This window comes from Mastomys coucha, unplaced genomic scaffold, assembly GCF_008632895.1.
Source record: "Mastomys coucha isolate ucsf_1 unplaced genomic scaffold, UCSF_Mcou_1 pScaffold22, whole genome shotgun sequence".
NCBI classification, from domain to species: Eukaryota; Metazoa; Chordata; class Mammalia; order Rodentia; family Muridae; genus Mastomys; species Mastomys coucha.
Window position 1 is genome coordinate 231,604,020 of NW_022196905.1, and position 15,646 is coordinate 231,619,665.

The 15,646-nt window shown below is 39.8% G+C and overlaps 1 protein-coding gene across 1 annotated transcript in view; it reads right to left on the reverse strand.

The window, feature by feature from the left end:
• Window positions 1–545: 545 nt before the first annotated feature.
• Window positions 546–15,646, reverse strand: part of LOC116069877 (carboxylesterase 1F) — a 25,132-nt gene continuing 10,031 nt past the window's right edge. The window contains exons 5-14 of the mRNA XM_031340871.1: window positions 14,677–14,830; window positions 12,671–12,775; window positions 11,932–12,036; window positions 10,915–10,953; window positions 8,709–8,849; window positions 6,274–6,354; window positions 5,930–6,077; window positions 2,566–2,697; window positions 1,173–1,245; window positions 546–925 (exon numbers count right to left, since the gene is read on the reverse strand). Coding sequence (XP_031196731.1) covers window positions 754–925; window positions 1,173–1,245; window positions 2,566–2,697; window positions 5,930–6,077; window positions 6,274–6,354; window positions 8,709–8,849; window positions 10,915–10,953; window positions 11,932–12,036; window positions 12,671–12,775; window positions 14,677–14,830 — 1,150 coding nt within the window. The 3' untranslated portion in view covers window positions 546–753. The remainder of the gene's footprint in view (window positions 926–1,172; window positions 1,246–2,565; window positions 2,698–5,929; window positions 6,078–6,273; window positions 6,355–8,708; window positions 8,850–10,914; window positions 10,954–11,931; window positions 12,037–12,670; window positions 12,776–14,676; window positions 14,831–15,646) is intronic.

A 15,646-nucleotide genomic window follows, 5' to 3' on the forward strand; every position in this document is an offset into this window, starting at 1 on the left:
AACTATTTGAAGCAAGCTATCTCACCCAAAATACATGATCAGAAAGGAAAAGACTAATCTAGATTTCCCTACCAGAAAAATTGCCAATGAAACACCCAAGTGTAAAAAGGAGACTAACTTCCAAGTCTCTTTGCATCAATAAACCAATTCCAAATGGTGTACAGTTAGGCTGAGACTGTTACTGATGTTTAACAAACAACAGAAAAACTTTATGGAAATCATGTAAAGATGGACTCCAATTATACATATTTTCACGTGATATTTTTTAACTTCAAGATCATGAGTTACCACTGGAGTAACCTCATAGTAATTTGGGGAGCATTTTTATATCAGGAATAAACAATAACACTATAAAGTCTGTGGAAAATCACATGATAAAGCCTTGATTTCAAAGGAACTATTTGCCAGGGCACCTCTTGTGAAAGATCTTTTTATGAATTCTCTCTTCCTGTTCCTCTCTATTTTTGTTTCTCTCTCCCTCCCCCATCTCTTACTCTCTTTCTGGGGTACATGCATTTATAGTTAGCTCAAAACACAGATACTTATTTGACCATAAAAAGAACATTTATTCTCAAAATTGAGGCAGTAAGTACAAACATTTCCCTTCCCTGGGCTCTGCCTGTATCTATGACAAAGTTCTTCAGGATCCTCCAAGATCCATCTTTGATTTACATACACCTTTATGTATGTAATACATAAAGTGGAAGAACCATATCTTGGCTTCTCTGGTATGAGGGTGGCAGAGCCTTTCATTCACAGCTCATTGTGGTATGGCTCGGATTGTTTCTTGGCCAGGGCCTGTGTCCAGAAAGCCACTTCCTCTGCTTTCAGTCTCTGGGCTTGCTGGGTGGTGGCACCAATCTGCAGATATCCTTCTTTCTCATCATACTCTGGCCAATGAGGCAGCCCTTTGCCATTAGGGTTCCTGGGAACAGAATCAAATAGAATTCCTTAAAGCTACTCTGTGATCTCTGCATTTCAATGAGATTTATAGTGATTACTGGATTATCTGTGCCCACTCATCTGTGCATCACAAAAGACAGGGAGAAACAATGTTAAGAGCAATGGTTTGGAGTGACTGGATTTGAGATTATCCCTAAACTTTAGAAACTACTCTTAATCCCAATAAGGACCTTGGAGGTCCAGTCTTGTTCAATACCCCAGTCCCTTACCCATTCCGAGCAAAGTTGGCCCAAAATTTCATCACCATCTTGCTGAGATTGATCTCCTCTTCAGAGGCACCATCTGTGAGAAAAAGAGGGGGGATTAAAAACCCATCAGTGATAAAAGCGTAGCTCTTGGGCCCAACACCAACAGAATTGTTTAGAAAGGCAGAACTCTGAACCCTACTCCATACCGACTTAGTCAAAAGTCTACAGAGTCCTGGTTAACTGGTGCGTACTTTCAGACTGAGGAGAACTGATCTAGAATTTATCAGTGGAATGTAGCCCATTCAATACTGCCCTCACATCCCAGGCCCATCCATTTGTTCTTCCACACTCAGAATAGAAAGGTCACACCATGCGGTTTCCTCTATTCCATAATATTGTTGGTTCTTAGGACTTTTCTTAATCTTATAAACTTGTGAATGTTGAAAAATATAAAAATGCAGATGTGCTAAATCTCTCCTTAACTGGGAGCTTCCCACTACAGCTTATTTTCCCTGAGCAGCTAGAGAGTGGGTTAGGAGCCACACACAGTTTCTTAAAGTCAAAGGTTTAGAAAGGTTTTCTCCAAATATTAACTGTGTCAGAACTTCATAATGTATTACTAACTATAATATAGATTAAAACTCATATAAATATATGTTAAATATCTACTTATATTGGAAGACATACTTTGGGGGCTTGAATATGCTTGGTCCAGAAAGTGGAACTATTAGGAGGTATAGCCTTGTTAGAGTAGTAGTGGCCTTGTTGGAAGAAGTGTGTCATTGTGGGGGTATGCAATGAGGCCCTCCTTCTAAACATGTGAGAGTCAGTCTCCTCCTGTTTACCTTTGGAACAAGATGTTGAACTCTTGGCTCCTCCTGTGCCATGCTTGCCTGGACACTACCATGCTCCTGCCTTGAAGATAATAGACTGAATTTCTGAACCTGTAAGCCAGCCTTAATTAAATGTTGTCTTTATCAGAGTTGCCTTGGTCATGGCATTTGTTCACAGCAGAAAACCCCTAACTAACACACATACCAATATATGTGAATCTGATTCATAGTTAGCACCAATTATGACCTTACCTTCAATCATGTTCTGGTATGTTATTTTGAGGATAAATTCAAGAATGAGATTATTGTCATCAAGTGTCCTATGTATGATATACATCTTAATCTCTTCTCAATGTTCAGGATTGTGTGAAAAATTATGCTGGGTACACAGCAATATATATTCTCCTTTATCTATGTTAGGCCAGGAGAAAGAGTGGCCACATCCATGTATACCTCACCCCCCCCAATATACTGACTTAAGAAATTAATATCAAAACTGGAGAAACTTGTTCAAGAATACCAAACCAATGCCAGAGCCCAGACCTATTAATTCTACATGCACACCAGCAAAAACCTATTACCTCTTAAAATTGGGGCACCGAAGACAGAGTAGACTTCATCTGCATGGTCTCCTACTACATTCTTGGGTCTTTGGTGTGATGCGAAACTTGGGCAGTATTGATACTCATACATGTAGGTGCGAGCTCCAGTACCTGAAAAAAACATGAATTCATAAGAGTTCATGTTATTTGACAAACACCTAGATGGAATCAAGGCTCCTATCTTCAAAGGAAACTCCTGTTTATAAGCACATCAGAAATCATCTTCAAGAAAACTGGCTGATTCGCTAATATTTGTGTAGTTAACAAAAAGAAAAGTGATATTTGAGTCTTATCTTAATGCAATTAAAATGACTATATAAAATTAACCTGGTAAATCTGCTCTATGGTGTTAGTGATAACACACTAGTATTTGTTAATTTCAGGAAGATCTCTACACACTAAGTGTCTCCATTCAGCCTGTACTTGAAAAATTCTAGAAACTGAACCAAATCTAAGTTTGTGTCTTGAATAATGTTATTTATTTCTTGTTAAATTGCTGTTTAAGTTATAGAGTGAGCCGGTAAGCTCCAGTATGGAACTCTCCAGCCCTTTGCTTTATTCTCCTCCTTTCTCATTTCATCCCTCCCTCTTACTGGAACTTCCTTCTCCGATAAGCCACTCTGCATTTATGTCACATGTATTCTATTACCCTCTCTTACTCTCCCCTCCCTTCAGATATCTTCTTCCTATCTCATGCTCCCTTTTGTAGTTACATACACAGAGACACAGACACACACACAAACAGACATACACAAACACATGCACAGACATAGGCACACACACACACACACACACACACACACACACACACACACACACACATCTAGGCTCCACGTGTGACAGAAATGTGTTATTTGTTTTTCTGAGTCTGAATGTTTTCTTATGATGGAAATCATAGATTTTCATCCATTTCCCTACAAGTGATATCATTTTATTTTTCTTTATGGCTGAGGAAAATTCTGTTATGCATGTATACTATATTTTCTTTAGCCATGCATCTGTTGATAAACACAGAGGACATCCCCATGCCTTAGCTGCCACAATAGACAGCTCCACGCCTTAGCTATTGTGAACAACACAGTAATAAACATGGGCAAGTAAGTACCTCTGTGATAGAAATCATCTCAGCACAAACTTGTTCAGAGGTATATCTTTTGTGTATTAGTAAGGCTGTCCTAAAGAAATGGGGCATTCAGAAATGAACAGCAATATATAAACAAAGGCTTTTTGACATGAATTACCTCTAGACAGGCCTTGCAGAAATTATTGAATTTTTTAATGTGAAGCAGAAAGATACTAGAGATTAACAGGAAGCATGACAGCACAGATATCACAGATTCAAATTAACAACATAACAGTCTTCAGATACTGCAGGACTGTAATGATGGTGTGAGACTATCCTCAGGACACTCAAGTTATGTACTGATGGTATAAGAGACTCTGTCCTCAGTTCATAGGGTAACAATGATAATAGACCAACAAATGCAGCTGAAACGAATGAGCTGTAGCTCAATTCGTCTCTCTAGCAAATATCTTTTCTGAAAGGAATAGAGAAAACTAAAATCAAAAGAAAGATGAATTTTATAATTTTCTTTAATTATAAAAGTTAAAATATCCATGCTCAAGTCAGAGAAGTCAGAGAAGTAGACAAGTAAAGACTGGATCAGAAGCAACTTATGAAGATTTGGAAAATATCTTACTAATAGAGTGCTAGCTTAGGATACTGGAGGACCTAGGTTCAACCCCCAACACTACACATGCATACACACACAGAAACTCTCTCTCTCTGTCTCTGTCTCTGTCTCTGTCTCTGTCTCTCTCTCTCTCTCACACACACACACAGACACACACACACAGATTCACAGACACACACACAGAGACAGAGACACACAGAGGCAGAGACACACAGAGAGGCAGAGACAAAGGCAGACAAATAGGCAGAAAGAAAGGAGAGAAATTTATGAAACTATAAAAATGTACAAAATGCCTGCCTTTGGACCTCTGCCTGCCTGCTGGACTAGAGGAGGTCAAGGTAGAGTGCAGGGATCTGAGAGAAGTTCCAGGAAATGATTCACAGCCTTCCATTCCATCCCCTGTGTTCCAGAACCCCAAGGACACTGCAGTTACAAAAGAAATAGCTCCCTACTCACCCTTCACAATCCAAATGACATTCTTAAGCAAAACAGACAGAGCAATCTTAACATTCATACTGGAGCACAAGAAACCTCAGATAGCCAAAGCAATACTGAGTAGTAGGAATACTGCTCCTGGAGGTATCACAGCATCTGATTTCAAGCTATCCTTCAGTCCATAGCATTGAAAATAGAAAAGTACAGAAAGTATATGGATGAATGAGATAGGACAGAGGATCCAGATACAATACTACGTGACTACAAACACTTGCCTTTGCAAAAGACCCCACAAATATACATGCTAGGAAAACTGGATATCTCTATATTGAAGAATGAAAGGCAATCCTTATTTCTCAGCTTGCACAAAAATGACTCTCGATGGGTGAAGGGCTTCAACATAAGATTTGAAACAGTGAAACAGCTAGAGGAAAAAGTAGAGTATATGATTCAAGATGTATGTACAGGATTTTCTTTCTGAATAGGATTGTAATTGTTGAAAGAATAAACCTAGTAATCAACAAATGAGATTTAATAAAATCAAAAATAGATTTTGTACAGCAAAGGAAGCCTTAGTTAACTGAAGAAGCAGCCCACACAATGGGGGAAACTCTGCTATTTATACCTGACAGAACATTAACACATAGAATATACAAAAAAAATCCAAGAAACTAAATATCAAGAAAATAACCACAATAAAAAAATAGGCCATGGAACTGAAATATTGTGTTACAATAGATGATCTTGAACTTCTGATCCTTCTGCCTCTTATCTTTATTGATGCCTGCATCTTTATTGATTGTCTAAAAGCAGCCATCAATAAAGTGTTCAAGCTCAACATTAAAAAAAAATCTAGTACCATAATTCAAGTGGTGAGATTAAAGGTGTATGCCCTACCTGAGTTTGTAGGGTGCTGGGGATTGAACCCAAGGCTTTGTGCATGCTAGACAAGCATTCTAGCAACTAATATGAACATCCTACACATCCCTGGTGTTTTTTTTTACTGCTATTAACTACCAAGTTAACTACTTGCATTTGCACCTCATCCTCAGAGTCTACTGACTGGAAAACAAAACATAAACAGGACCTCTGCTGAATCAGACTTTCTACACTGACTGTAAGAATTTTCCACATCTATCTATCCTAGGGAGTATGTAGGGAAGAGGCATATAGGTGACTCTTCATCACTCTCCTGTCCAGCTTCTGGGACTCACCTCTTTGGTCACGGGACACAATCACTGATGGAACACCAAATAACACATCCCCAATTAAGTCGAGAACTCCATCTCTGATCTTAACGGGGTCATCACTACCTTTTGTGTACTTCTCAATGGCAACTGGAATAATATCCTCTGGTATGCCCTGAAATAGATGTCAAAAGTGATCACAAGCCTCTCTTGCAGGTTGAAGCTTCATTGAGGCTGACCCTCCTGTGACCCGTGTAAATCCTTCCTGGGGTGACATGGTGGGAGACACATTAAATTGATCTGTAATTTGGCCTAATCCCTCCAAATATCTGTATTTCTTAGCCAGTGGCCGTGGATCCCTGGATGCTTACAGATATGGAAGCAAATTTCTCCAGGAGTGCAATGGCCATCTTCTTGTTCAATTTTACACCAGGTTGTAGAAATCCCATCATCTGTTGAAAAAATGATTAAGCATTTGTGAGTCTTCAGGAATGAACAGAAAGAGACAGTCAGAAAAACCACCCTCTTGCTGCGGGGTGAAGGCTCTAACTGTTCATCCAGTGGGTTTGGGTCTCTCATGAGTTTGACAAAAAGAAATGAATGAAGCAAATGTTTGATATAGAGAAATCCAAAGAAGAAACTGAAGGCACCCTAAATACTTATGTCAGGAAACAAGTTCCCTAGAAAACAATTATTCAAAGTTAGAGCAGAAGCAAAAAGCTCAGAGTGAGAAGTCCCTGGGAAAGACAGAGGTCACATCCTTCCCCTGCGACTCAGTTTCAGATGTTTGAGTCCAGGATTTGCCTCACAAACCACAAGAACACTCAGCCAGACAGAAATAGTTTACTGAGCATTACTGACCCAGGACTGGTTGACCAGGGTCACAGTTCAGATTTGGGAGCTGAACCATGACCCCAAGTTAGGGTTCAACAGTGCTTTTTAAGTCTGAGATCTACAAACATCTATGTGAAGTTATTCCATCACTCAGGATTTAGGGATAGGGGGATTTCATTAGGAACATGTACACTTATCCTGCTCTTATTGGTTGGGCTATTCAACTGTGTCATGGGACTTGCCTTGTCCAATATTTATGTCTTAACTTGTCTACCAGGATGGGAGTTGTCTTGTAACATTCATGTCTAAACTTAACAACCAGGATGTCAGTAACCTACATCTTTCTGCCAAGTAGCATGCCAGCCCAAGGAGGTCTTGGGAACTTGAACTTAACTTAACTAGTATCAAAATGGAAGTCTTATCTTAAATAATTTCTTGTATCTCTTATGTTGGGGTCCATCCTAGGGGCATCTTATACCATAAAAGCTTATGCACAAGTGCAGGAAGTGCTGCTGGTGGTTGGTTTGCGTTCAAGCTAACTGTGGGTAACTATACAAAATGATTTTACTGACTTCTATCATGATTGGTTTCCAAGGGCACAGAACATAATAGAATATGTAATCAGTTTGGCATTATAAAGTTTCCTGTTAACAGCAGAACATATGAAAAAGTTTCCTTGTAATGGCAGGCTAGCCAGGTAACAGTTACCAAGGCCTCACCATTTTACCTAGGCTTTAACATTCCATCAAGGACTTAATATTTTACTTAGGCTTTAACATCTGAGTCAACATCTGTGCCTGTGCTCTTTGATCTCTTTGATCCTTCTGCAGAGGGAGAGAGCAGTAGAATTCTCAGCTGGAACTGATCCCCTTCAAATGTCTGCACTTGACTCTGATGACAGAATAAGGCACTTTGTAAGATAAACACAACCCTATAAGATTCCTATGTTCAAAGATTTTGGAGAAATTCCTCTTTCCCCCAGCAAAACAAAAATGTTGTTGAGAAATCTGCCCCTGAACTCTACCCTCTCTTAGAGCTACGACTATACAAAACCCTCAGCCATCATCCAATCATATCTTTCTTTTTTGAAATGCAAAACATCAAAACAAAACTTTTAGTTCAAGAGCTTAAAGGTAAATGTAAAAGTATCCACAAATTGGGATAAAGGTTTGGGAAGCTAACTGTTATTCCTCCTTTCCGTCCCTGGGAAAGACAGAGACCTGACTCCTTACTTCACCTCAGACTCTGCCTGTGGTCATGAAGAGGATCTTTCTCTTCATCCTACATCCTGGAGATGTAGGTGTGTGGATTCATCACCATCATAGCCCAGTACCTTGCAGACCAACGGCCTGGAGACACCTCCTGCTTTGGGGTCAGGAAGTTAGTTCAGATAATGTTTTATCATTGTATCCCTGCTGTCCTAGCACTGATTAAAATATGCCTCCTGGTTTTGTTTTTGTTTCTTTTTTTTTTACCATCAGCAGTGTTTTAATTTTTAAAGGAATCTATTTCTCCCCATTCAAAAATCAACAATAACTCTGAAACCCCTTGCTTTGAAAAGTGGCAATGAGCCACTGAGCATTCCTGTGGAGATCTACAGGATTCAAGCATCCAAGCACAAGGAGGAGATGTATGTACCTCAGACAAGCTCTCCTGAACGCCCAGCTCCTCTCTCACTTTCTACTTGACTTTGGTTATTCAGGCTACAAAATGGTTATACCAACAGACCCTTGTCTAGCTAAAGAATTTCATAATTCATCAAGAAAAGGCAAGCAATTAGTATAGAGTTCCCAAGCCTGTGCATGTCAGCTGGGCTACACCAGAGAATGTTTCCTTGTATGAATACATTAGAGTGATGGGAACAGCTGCTCCCAACCCCAGGCAGAACTTAAAGACCGAATTCACGAGAGCATACAGTAGAGATGTGATTATAGCAGGTTAGCATCTGTCTAAGGGATCTGTTCATGCTCACTGTTGGCAGAAGCCAGCCAAACTCTTGCTTGTTGATTCCCACAATGTAGGGCACGGTGTTGAAGTTCTTCTCAGCCAGGATCTGTTTTGGGTCCTTTGGCAGCACCACTCCATCAACCACAGTTAACATAAGCGGGTGGCTCTGGGGAAGAGAGCAGTGCAGTGTCAAAAATTCCCCACATCTCTCACTATGCCTGTCTAAGTGAGCAGCTGGAACACAGACCCCATAACCAGGAAGTACACAGAAATCTGTATCTCTTAGAATGCCTATGAACCACAGAGACCAAACTTTTGGCATTTGTAAATGATAAGATCAAAAGAAATAGTTAAGTGAAGGGAGGGAGGCATTTTCATTAAATATGTAGTAGGTATAAATACTTCATATATTTATAAACATGTATATATATACATACATATACACACATATATATGCTTCAATTGTGAGTATTCTTTAGGATTGATTTTCACTATTCCTTGTGGTCAGGTCTATAAAGTTCCCATTAATATTGAATTTGTGAATACTGGGCCTCTGTTGCTTTGGAATTTTAGAGCTAGGTTCTTGGGAACCACTGGTCGCAATATTGTCATCATACTTATATATGGAACTCTGTTTAATTTACCTTATATAACAAATATTTCTCACCAAGAACTAGCATATGTTAAGATTTATTCATAATATAATAAAATGCCATTTGAGCAGGAACTACTACTTCTTCAACCCTGGGTAGCAAAACACTCTCTTTAGCTCCAGCTGCAATTCTTTGCTGGCATGCGGATGCTAAATACTAGAAATCCACGAGTTTAGATGTATTAGCACAGTTTTATCATACATTGTAGCTATCACATGCCCATTCCCCCAAAATTGTAAAACTGGAAAACATGCAAATTTCCTCCCTGTCTTTTAGGTGTACTGTATTACTGTCAGGATGTCAACACAGACATAATAGTCAAGAACATGATGTCACCAAATGGAAAGGATTGTGAGTCAAGAAAAGAGATGCTGCCATTTGGAGCTAAATCTAGGACAGTCCAAATTGGAGCCTGAAGGAATAAATGTACCAAAGCAAGATTAGAGAGAAGAGGGGTCACAAAGTGAGACACCCTGAACAGAATCAGCACACCCTTCTTTCCCTTCTTTTTGAAGATATAACTCAATGGAGTAGCTGTTCTTTGAATCTTGAGTATCCCTAATGGCCAATGTGGTATAGCTTTGGTCTCCAGCCTGTATTGCCAAGAAGAGGTGGTAGATCTTTTATGAAATGGGGATAAGTAGGGGTTCAGGTAAGGAAAGTGTCCATTTAAGGTAAACTGTGGACCCCTGTCTCTTTCCTACTTCTCTCTTGGCTTCCTCTAATTCTGTCCCCATTTTCCCTTCTTTGTTTCTTCCTTCCTTCCCTTCTTTCTTTCTTTCTTTCTTTCTTTCTTTCTTCCTCTCTTTCTTCTCTTTCTTTCTTTTTCTTTCTTTCTTCTTTCATTCTCTTTTAGCCTTTCCTCTGATTGTAATGAGACATAACAGGGTGCTAATTTATTTTTACTATACCATGCCTGAAAGAGGGAATTCTTTGAGAGAGACAGATATTTTTCTGCTTTACTGCTGTCCATCTCTGAAACCATAGCCTGTCACATAGTAACATCTTTTAAAATGTTAAATGTCTGAAAGAATTGAGATTCTTTAAATTTCATAGACATTTAAAGGATAATCTGGGATCCCAAGGAGCAGTTAAGAGGACAGGGCTATAAAATTTAGCATAGCTAATGTTAAAAGACTGTGACTACTGACAGAAAATGAGAGGAAGGGAGATCATGGAGGTCACTATTGGAGTTTTTCTATGTTCAAGGAAAAGGGTGCTACATCTCCCTGTGTAGCCTATGACTTATGTTCCTCAACAATGGTTTCTACCATCCTTAGTTGGACAACTCAGCCATCCAGCAATGCAACCTCTTTTCATTGGTCTTTTTAGTACAATAATTATAATTGAGAAGATACAAGGTTGTTGACTGGGAGCACTGAACCAACAGTCAGAGAAGGAGTGTCAACACTGCCTCACGTCTTCTTGGCTATGCTAACCTGTTGCTCTGGACCTCAAAAGCACACACACACACACACACACACACACAAAGAAAGAAAGGATTGTAATTCCACAAACAAAAATTCTTTGAATCACTGTCTAAGACTGTTAGAGCTACAAACCTTAAATGGTCCTTACCTCTTTGGTATCTCCTTGAAGAGCGAGTTTAAACAGATTCTGTGGAGACAAAAAAAAGTGATTATGGTTGGAATCTTCCAGGTACGAAGCACATCTTCAGACCTGTGCTCCCAGTTTCATCTCAAGTAGGAGAAGAGAAACCTACATGACAACTTCTCAGTCCATGTGCAGGATGAGGCCCATGGAGTGGTAGCAGTAGGAACTAACTAGTGCTAAGACCCAGCATCAGAGTCACCAAGGCTCTGAGACGATGCCTGCCTCTGTGCTGGCATCCTCCTTCAACCCTACCTCTATCTCTTCTGGTAACAACACCCCAATTTTTCTGTTGAGAAAATGTGGGGACAAGGTGACTTCAGTGGCAGGATGTTTTAAATTTGATGTGAGACTAAGCTGGATGAGCAATAGATTGGCAGAATGGGATGAATCCTCTGCTCCTGCCCTTTTGCTACTCTGTTTTCATGAGTTCAGAATGTGAAGTGGATCACTATGTCTCAGAACGCAGAGGAAAGCTCAAAGATGGATATAAGACAGTGCTAGTGAGACAGACTCTCATACTCCAGGAGTGTTAGGAGGATTAGATAGCTCCTCAGCACACAAGATATGAGTGTGGTTGCTGTTGTACTTAAGCAGTATAGGAGGCAAACGTGCTTCAGAAGGAAGCCAACAAAACAATGGGAAGCTGGGGTGTAAATTCTTATCTTTAGAGTACCTGGAACAAGATACAGTCTTAGATTTGAGTTATTTGATTTTTTTTTTAACAATCTATTCCTTTTCCTGTTCAAGGCTTCTAATTTGAGTGCTTGCTTACAATAGAAAACCCCAACTCCTACAAGCTCACTGATGCTCATTTCAGCACACCACGATGGAGGTAATTTCAATGCTACTCCTTCTAATGGGTATGACCTAAATGTGGGCTAGGGTTAGAATATCACATGGTCTGCATTGACTCGAGAACAGCTGAATGAATGAAGCCTGTGTGCAAGCCTATAGAGGAAGTTCACTAGACTACACACCCACCATTTTCTGCGATATCTCTAAGAGCTCCTCTTCCGTCTTCTGCCGCAGGCAATGAACAATGACAGCAGATGTGGTGGTCTTACAACCAGCAAGAACAGCAATTTGCTGCAAGAGATAACAGGCAATGTCAGATGTCAAGAGCAACATCAGTACCTTCCACTGATGCAGATAGGCTCTACCGTAAGTCTCATTTCTAAAGACAGAAAACGTTTCCTGAAAACACTCTAGATCAATAGACTTTCCATACAGGCACAACAAAATGTTACCTTTTTTATTGTTTTTAATGTGTGTCATGAACACATCTGAGCATGTTATCTTAACTTTTAAAATGCAATGTTGCAAACATGTATTATCATAAGGGGAGCCCTGTGCAGTAGATAGAAAACAAGGAATCCATGATCCCACTGTCCACTTCAGATACACTTCCTCTATTTACAGGCCTTTTAACCTCTCTAGTTTCCAGCATCTATCACATAAAGAGAGCAAATACATGTGTCATACTTCAGAGGGCATCCTGCCTTTCCCCACACAAAGCATGCAAAATTGCAGAGCATCTGAATAACATGACTCTTAGGAGGAAACTTCAGAACCTATGGAATATAGTTTAGATGGAGCCCTAGATGTAATTTCTGTTCAGCTATTCTCACTTTGGAAATCCCTGGAGCACATAGTCCTATGACCAGAAGGATCTCTGAGGACTCCAAGAAAGAGTATGGTGATTTTCCAGGGTAGGACCTACCTCAGTGACTGGCCTAACATCTTTGGTATACAATCCAGGAGTGAGGGCCACACCACTCTCAGAAATGGCCCTGTGGTAGAGGTTCTTGGACAATGGAGACAATATCTGTTGTGAAGAGAAAAGGGGAGTTTATGCTTATGGGGGGGGCAATGTCACCCATTTACCCTCTGAATGCTCCTCTGACCTTCTCATTCCTGGAGACTCTGGCCATAAGACTCCACAAAAAATCTCAGAGGAGTGGAACTAGGGCACAGAATAAGAAACAGCAGAGAATGTGTCTATGGTGACAAGAAAAACTACTTGAAAGACATTTTGACAATGCCTAGACACAAGTTCTGTCTGAGAATTTTTATTATTTTGAGTTTATCCAAAAAATAATGATCATGGGAAAAAAGAAATGAGGAAGGAAGAAATAAGTTTCAGGGCAGAACAATTAATGTTCCAACATGTTAATTCATGCTAACATGAAGTATGGAATGAAGAGAAGGAAGAACGGGGAAGGAAGAGAGGAAATGGTGGTATCACCATGGAGATATAAAAAGCATCTACTTCATATCCTATTGTGTATAAAGGAAACAGTGGGAGATATCCCAAGATCCTGACATTTGGGATATTCAATAGATAATCAATTCATATCTTACCTCAGAACTCTGCAATTACAAGTGATAATAGTGTATAAGTGTTTAATGCTTGGGGAGATGTTTATGGCACACTGCATTTTAAAGAAGAGATTCATTGTTTAAAAAACAGCATAATTAGATTATAAGATTCAGTAGATGCATGGAAAATAACAAATAAATAAATGATAGATGGATATATATACAGGTAAATAGGTAAATTTGCAGAAACAATAAGAGATAGGTAGAGCAAGATATCCACAGGTCTATGGATGACATTATTCTCCTTAATGATCATCTGTATTTTTTCTTTTTTTTCAATTTAAATATGTGGTATAAAATGCAATCACTGAGTTTAATGTTCTCTTTAATTCTGTGGTTTCATATAGTTACCAGAACTTTCTATATCATCTCCTTAACTCCCATTTTCCACAGAATCATTTTTCACAACTCAGCTTGCATGTTTTGCACATCCATTTACCCAGTCTTCTCTGTCTCACTCTTACATGCCCTTCCCCTCAACCACTTCCTACAAAAAAGCTGATCCTTCTGCTCCAAAATCCGATGCCCACCCTGGTAGTTATGGGCAAGCCATAAGACCACCTCATAGAAAATCTTTTCTTCTCCCCATACTTGTCCCCTACCATGTAGATCTGCCTTGGATCTAAACAATTGCTTCTTCCTGTTTGTAGTTTATCACCAACCTTATTTCCCAGCAGAAGCAACATGAGCCCCAGCTCTAGCTAAGAATATGCTGATAGTTGATAGGACACAAGAAAGGAAGGGACCATTTTCTGTAAGAGTGTGGCCCTGGGGGGTTAGCCACACCCCAGAGAAGACCACACTTCCAAGAGTATATGGACAACATCAACTATCTATGATGAGCTTAAAATTAAAAAGAGAGAACACAAAAGTAAATGCGGAGTTCAGGGCAGGTGGATATGCAGGAGATAGGGAATGGGGAATAATGAATATCATCAAAATCCACTGCATAAAACTCTCAAAAACTAATAACAAAAACATTATGAAGCAAAAGCCTTCTGTACAAAAATGAGATTCAGCTTTTTTTTATTGAATAAACATTCTTAAAGACTTGAAAAATATGGTGGATATAGAAAAAAAAAAAAAGCTCAATTAACTAAAGAGTCCAGGGCTGTCATTGATCCAAGCAAGAACTGGAGATGTCTATAGCTCTGAGTAAAATTCTGAGCTTCCTAGGAACCAAATGCCATTAGTTTGGTTGTAGGCAACTGGCCATTTAACATTGTGCAGGAAGTAAAATCTGCACCAAACCAGGTTTGGGACCAGCAGCTGGCTGGTCTCTGAGAGGTCCCATCAACAGCCACATTAGTAAGACTGGACATGAGGCATGGTATCCAAGGTACTTACAAGAATAGAGACACTGTAACCTCCTGCTGACTCTCCAAAGATGGTCACAGAGCCTGGGTCACCTCCAAAGTTGGCAATGTTGTCCTGGACCCAGTGCAGTGCAGCCACTTGGTCCAAATAACCCCAGTTTCCCCGGCTGTGTTCATCCCCTGTGCTGCAAGGGACACAGAAAAGTACTCATTGCATGGCAGGGATCTTAGGACAATATATGTACTGGGGGTGTGTCCTTTGAAGCTTTCTGGAATGCAGGTGAGATCAGCATCCCTGGTATAAGAAGCTTCCTTTGCACTAGGTTGTCACTCTCTATTCTGACAACTATGTACTAAGAGTCCAACATCCATCCAACTCAGGCATGAGGGCCACAGCCTCTCTTGAAGCAGAGTGAAAAAATGGCAACATTCATCTCACAGCACAAAGTAACTGATAAAATGAGAATATGGTGTTAGCAACTGGGAAGAGAAAATCAGGTAAGGAAAGAAGCAATGGTGTATCTGGGATGTGTTTTAAGCTTATAACCAGAGAAACCCTCTTGAGTTGGTTACATATGCTGGAATCTTAAGTAAAATGAGCACCCAGGGCTTTGTAAATATTCAAAGAAGAGAATTTCAATTAAGATGAGCAGCAGGAATAAAGACCTTGGGGCTGGGGAAAAAAAATATATGTGTAACTTCTGTGCACTGCAGGTAGAGGCAGTGCTGTGAGCCTTGGCATGGCTTTTGTGTCACTGCAGTTTATGTGAGTGTTATGCAAAGGCATGACATGTATCAGACAGACATCATTTCAGTAAGTGTATTAAGTGTTCTGGCCATAGTATGCAGCAGCCATCATGTAAAAGTTATAAGTTTGATTAAGGAGCTGAAACCACCCAGTGGAAAAAAGACAACATTTTCAACAGATGGTGTTGGCACAACTGGCGGTTAACATGTAGAAAAATGCAAATCGATCCATTCCTTTCTCCTTGTACAAAGCT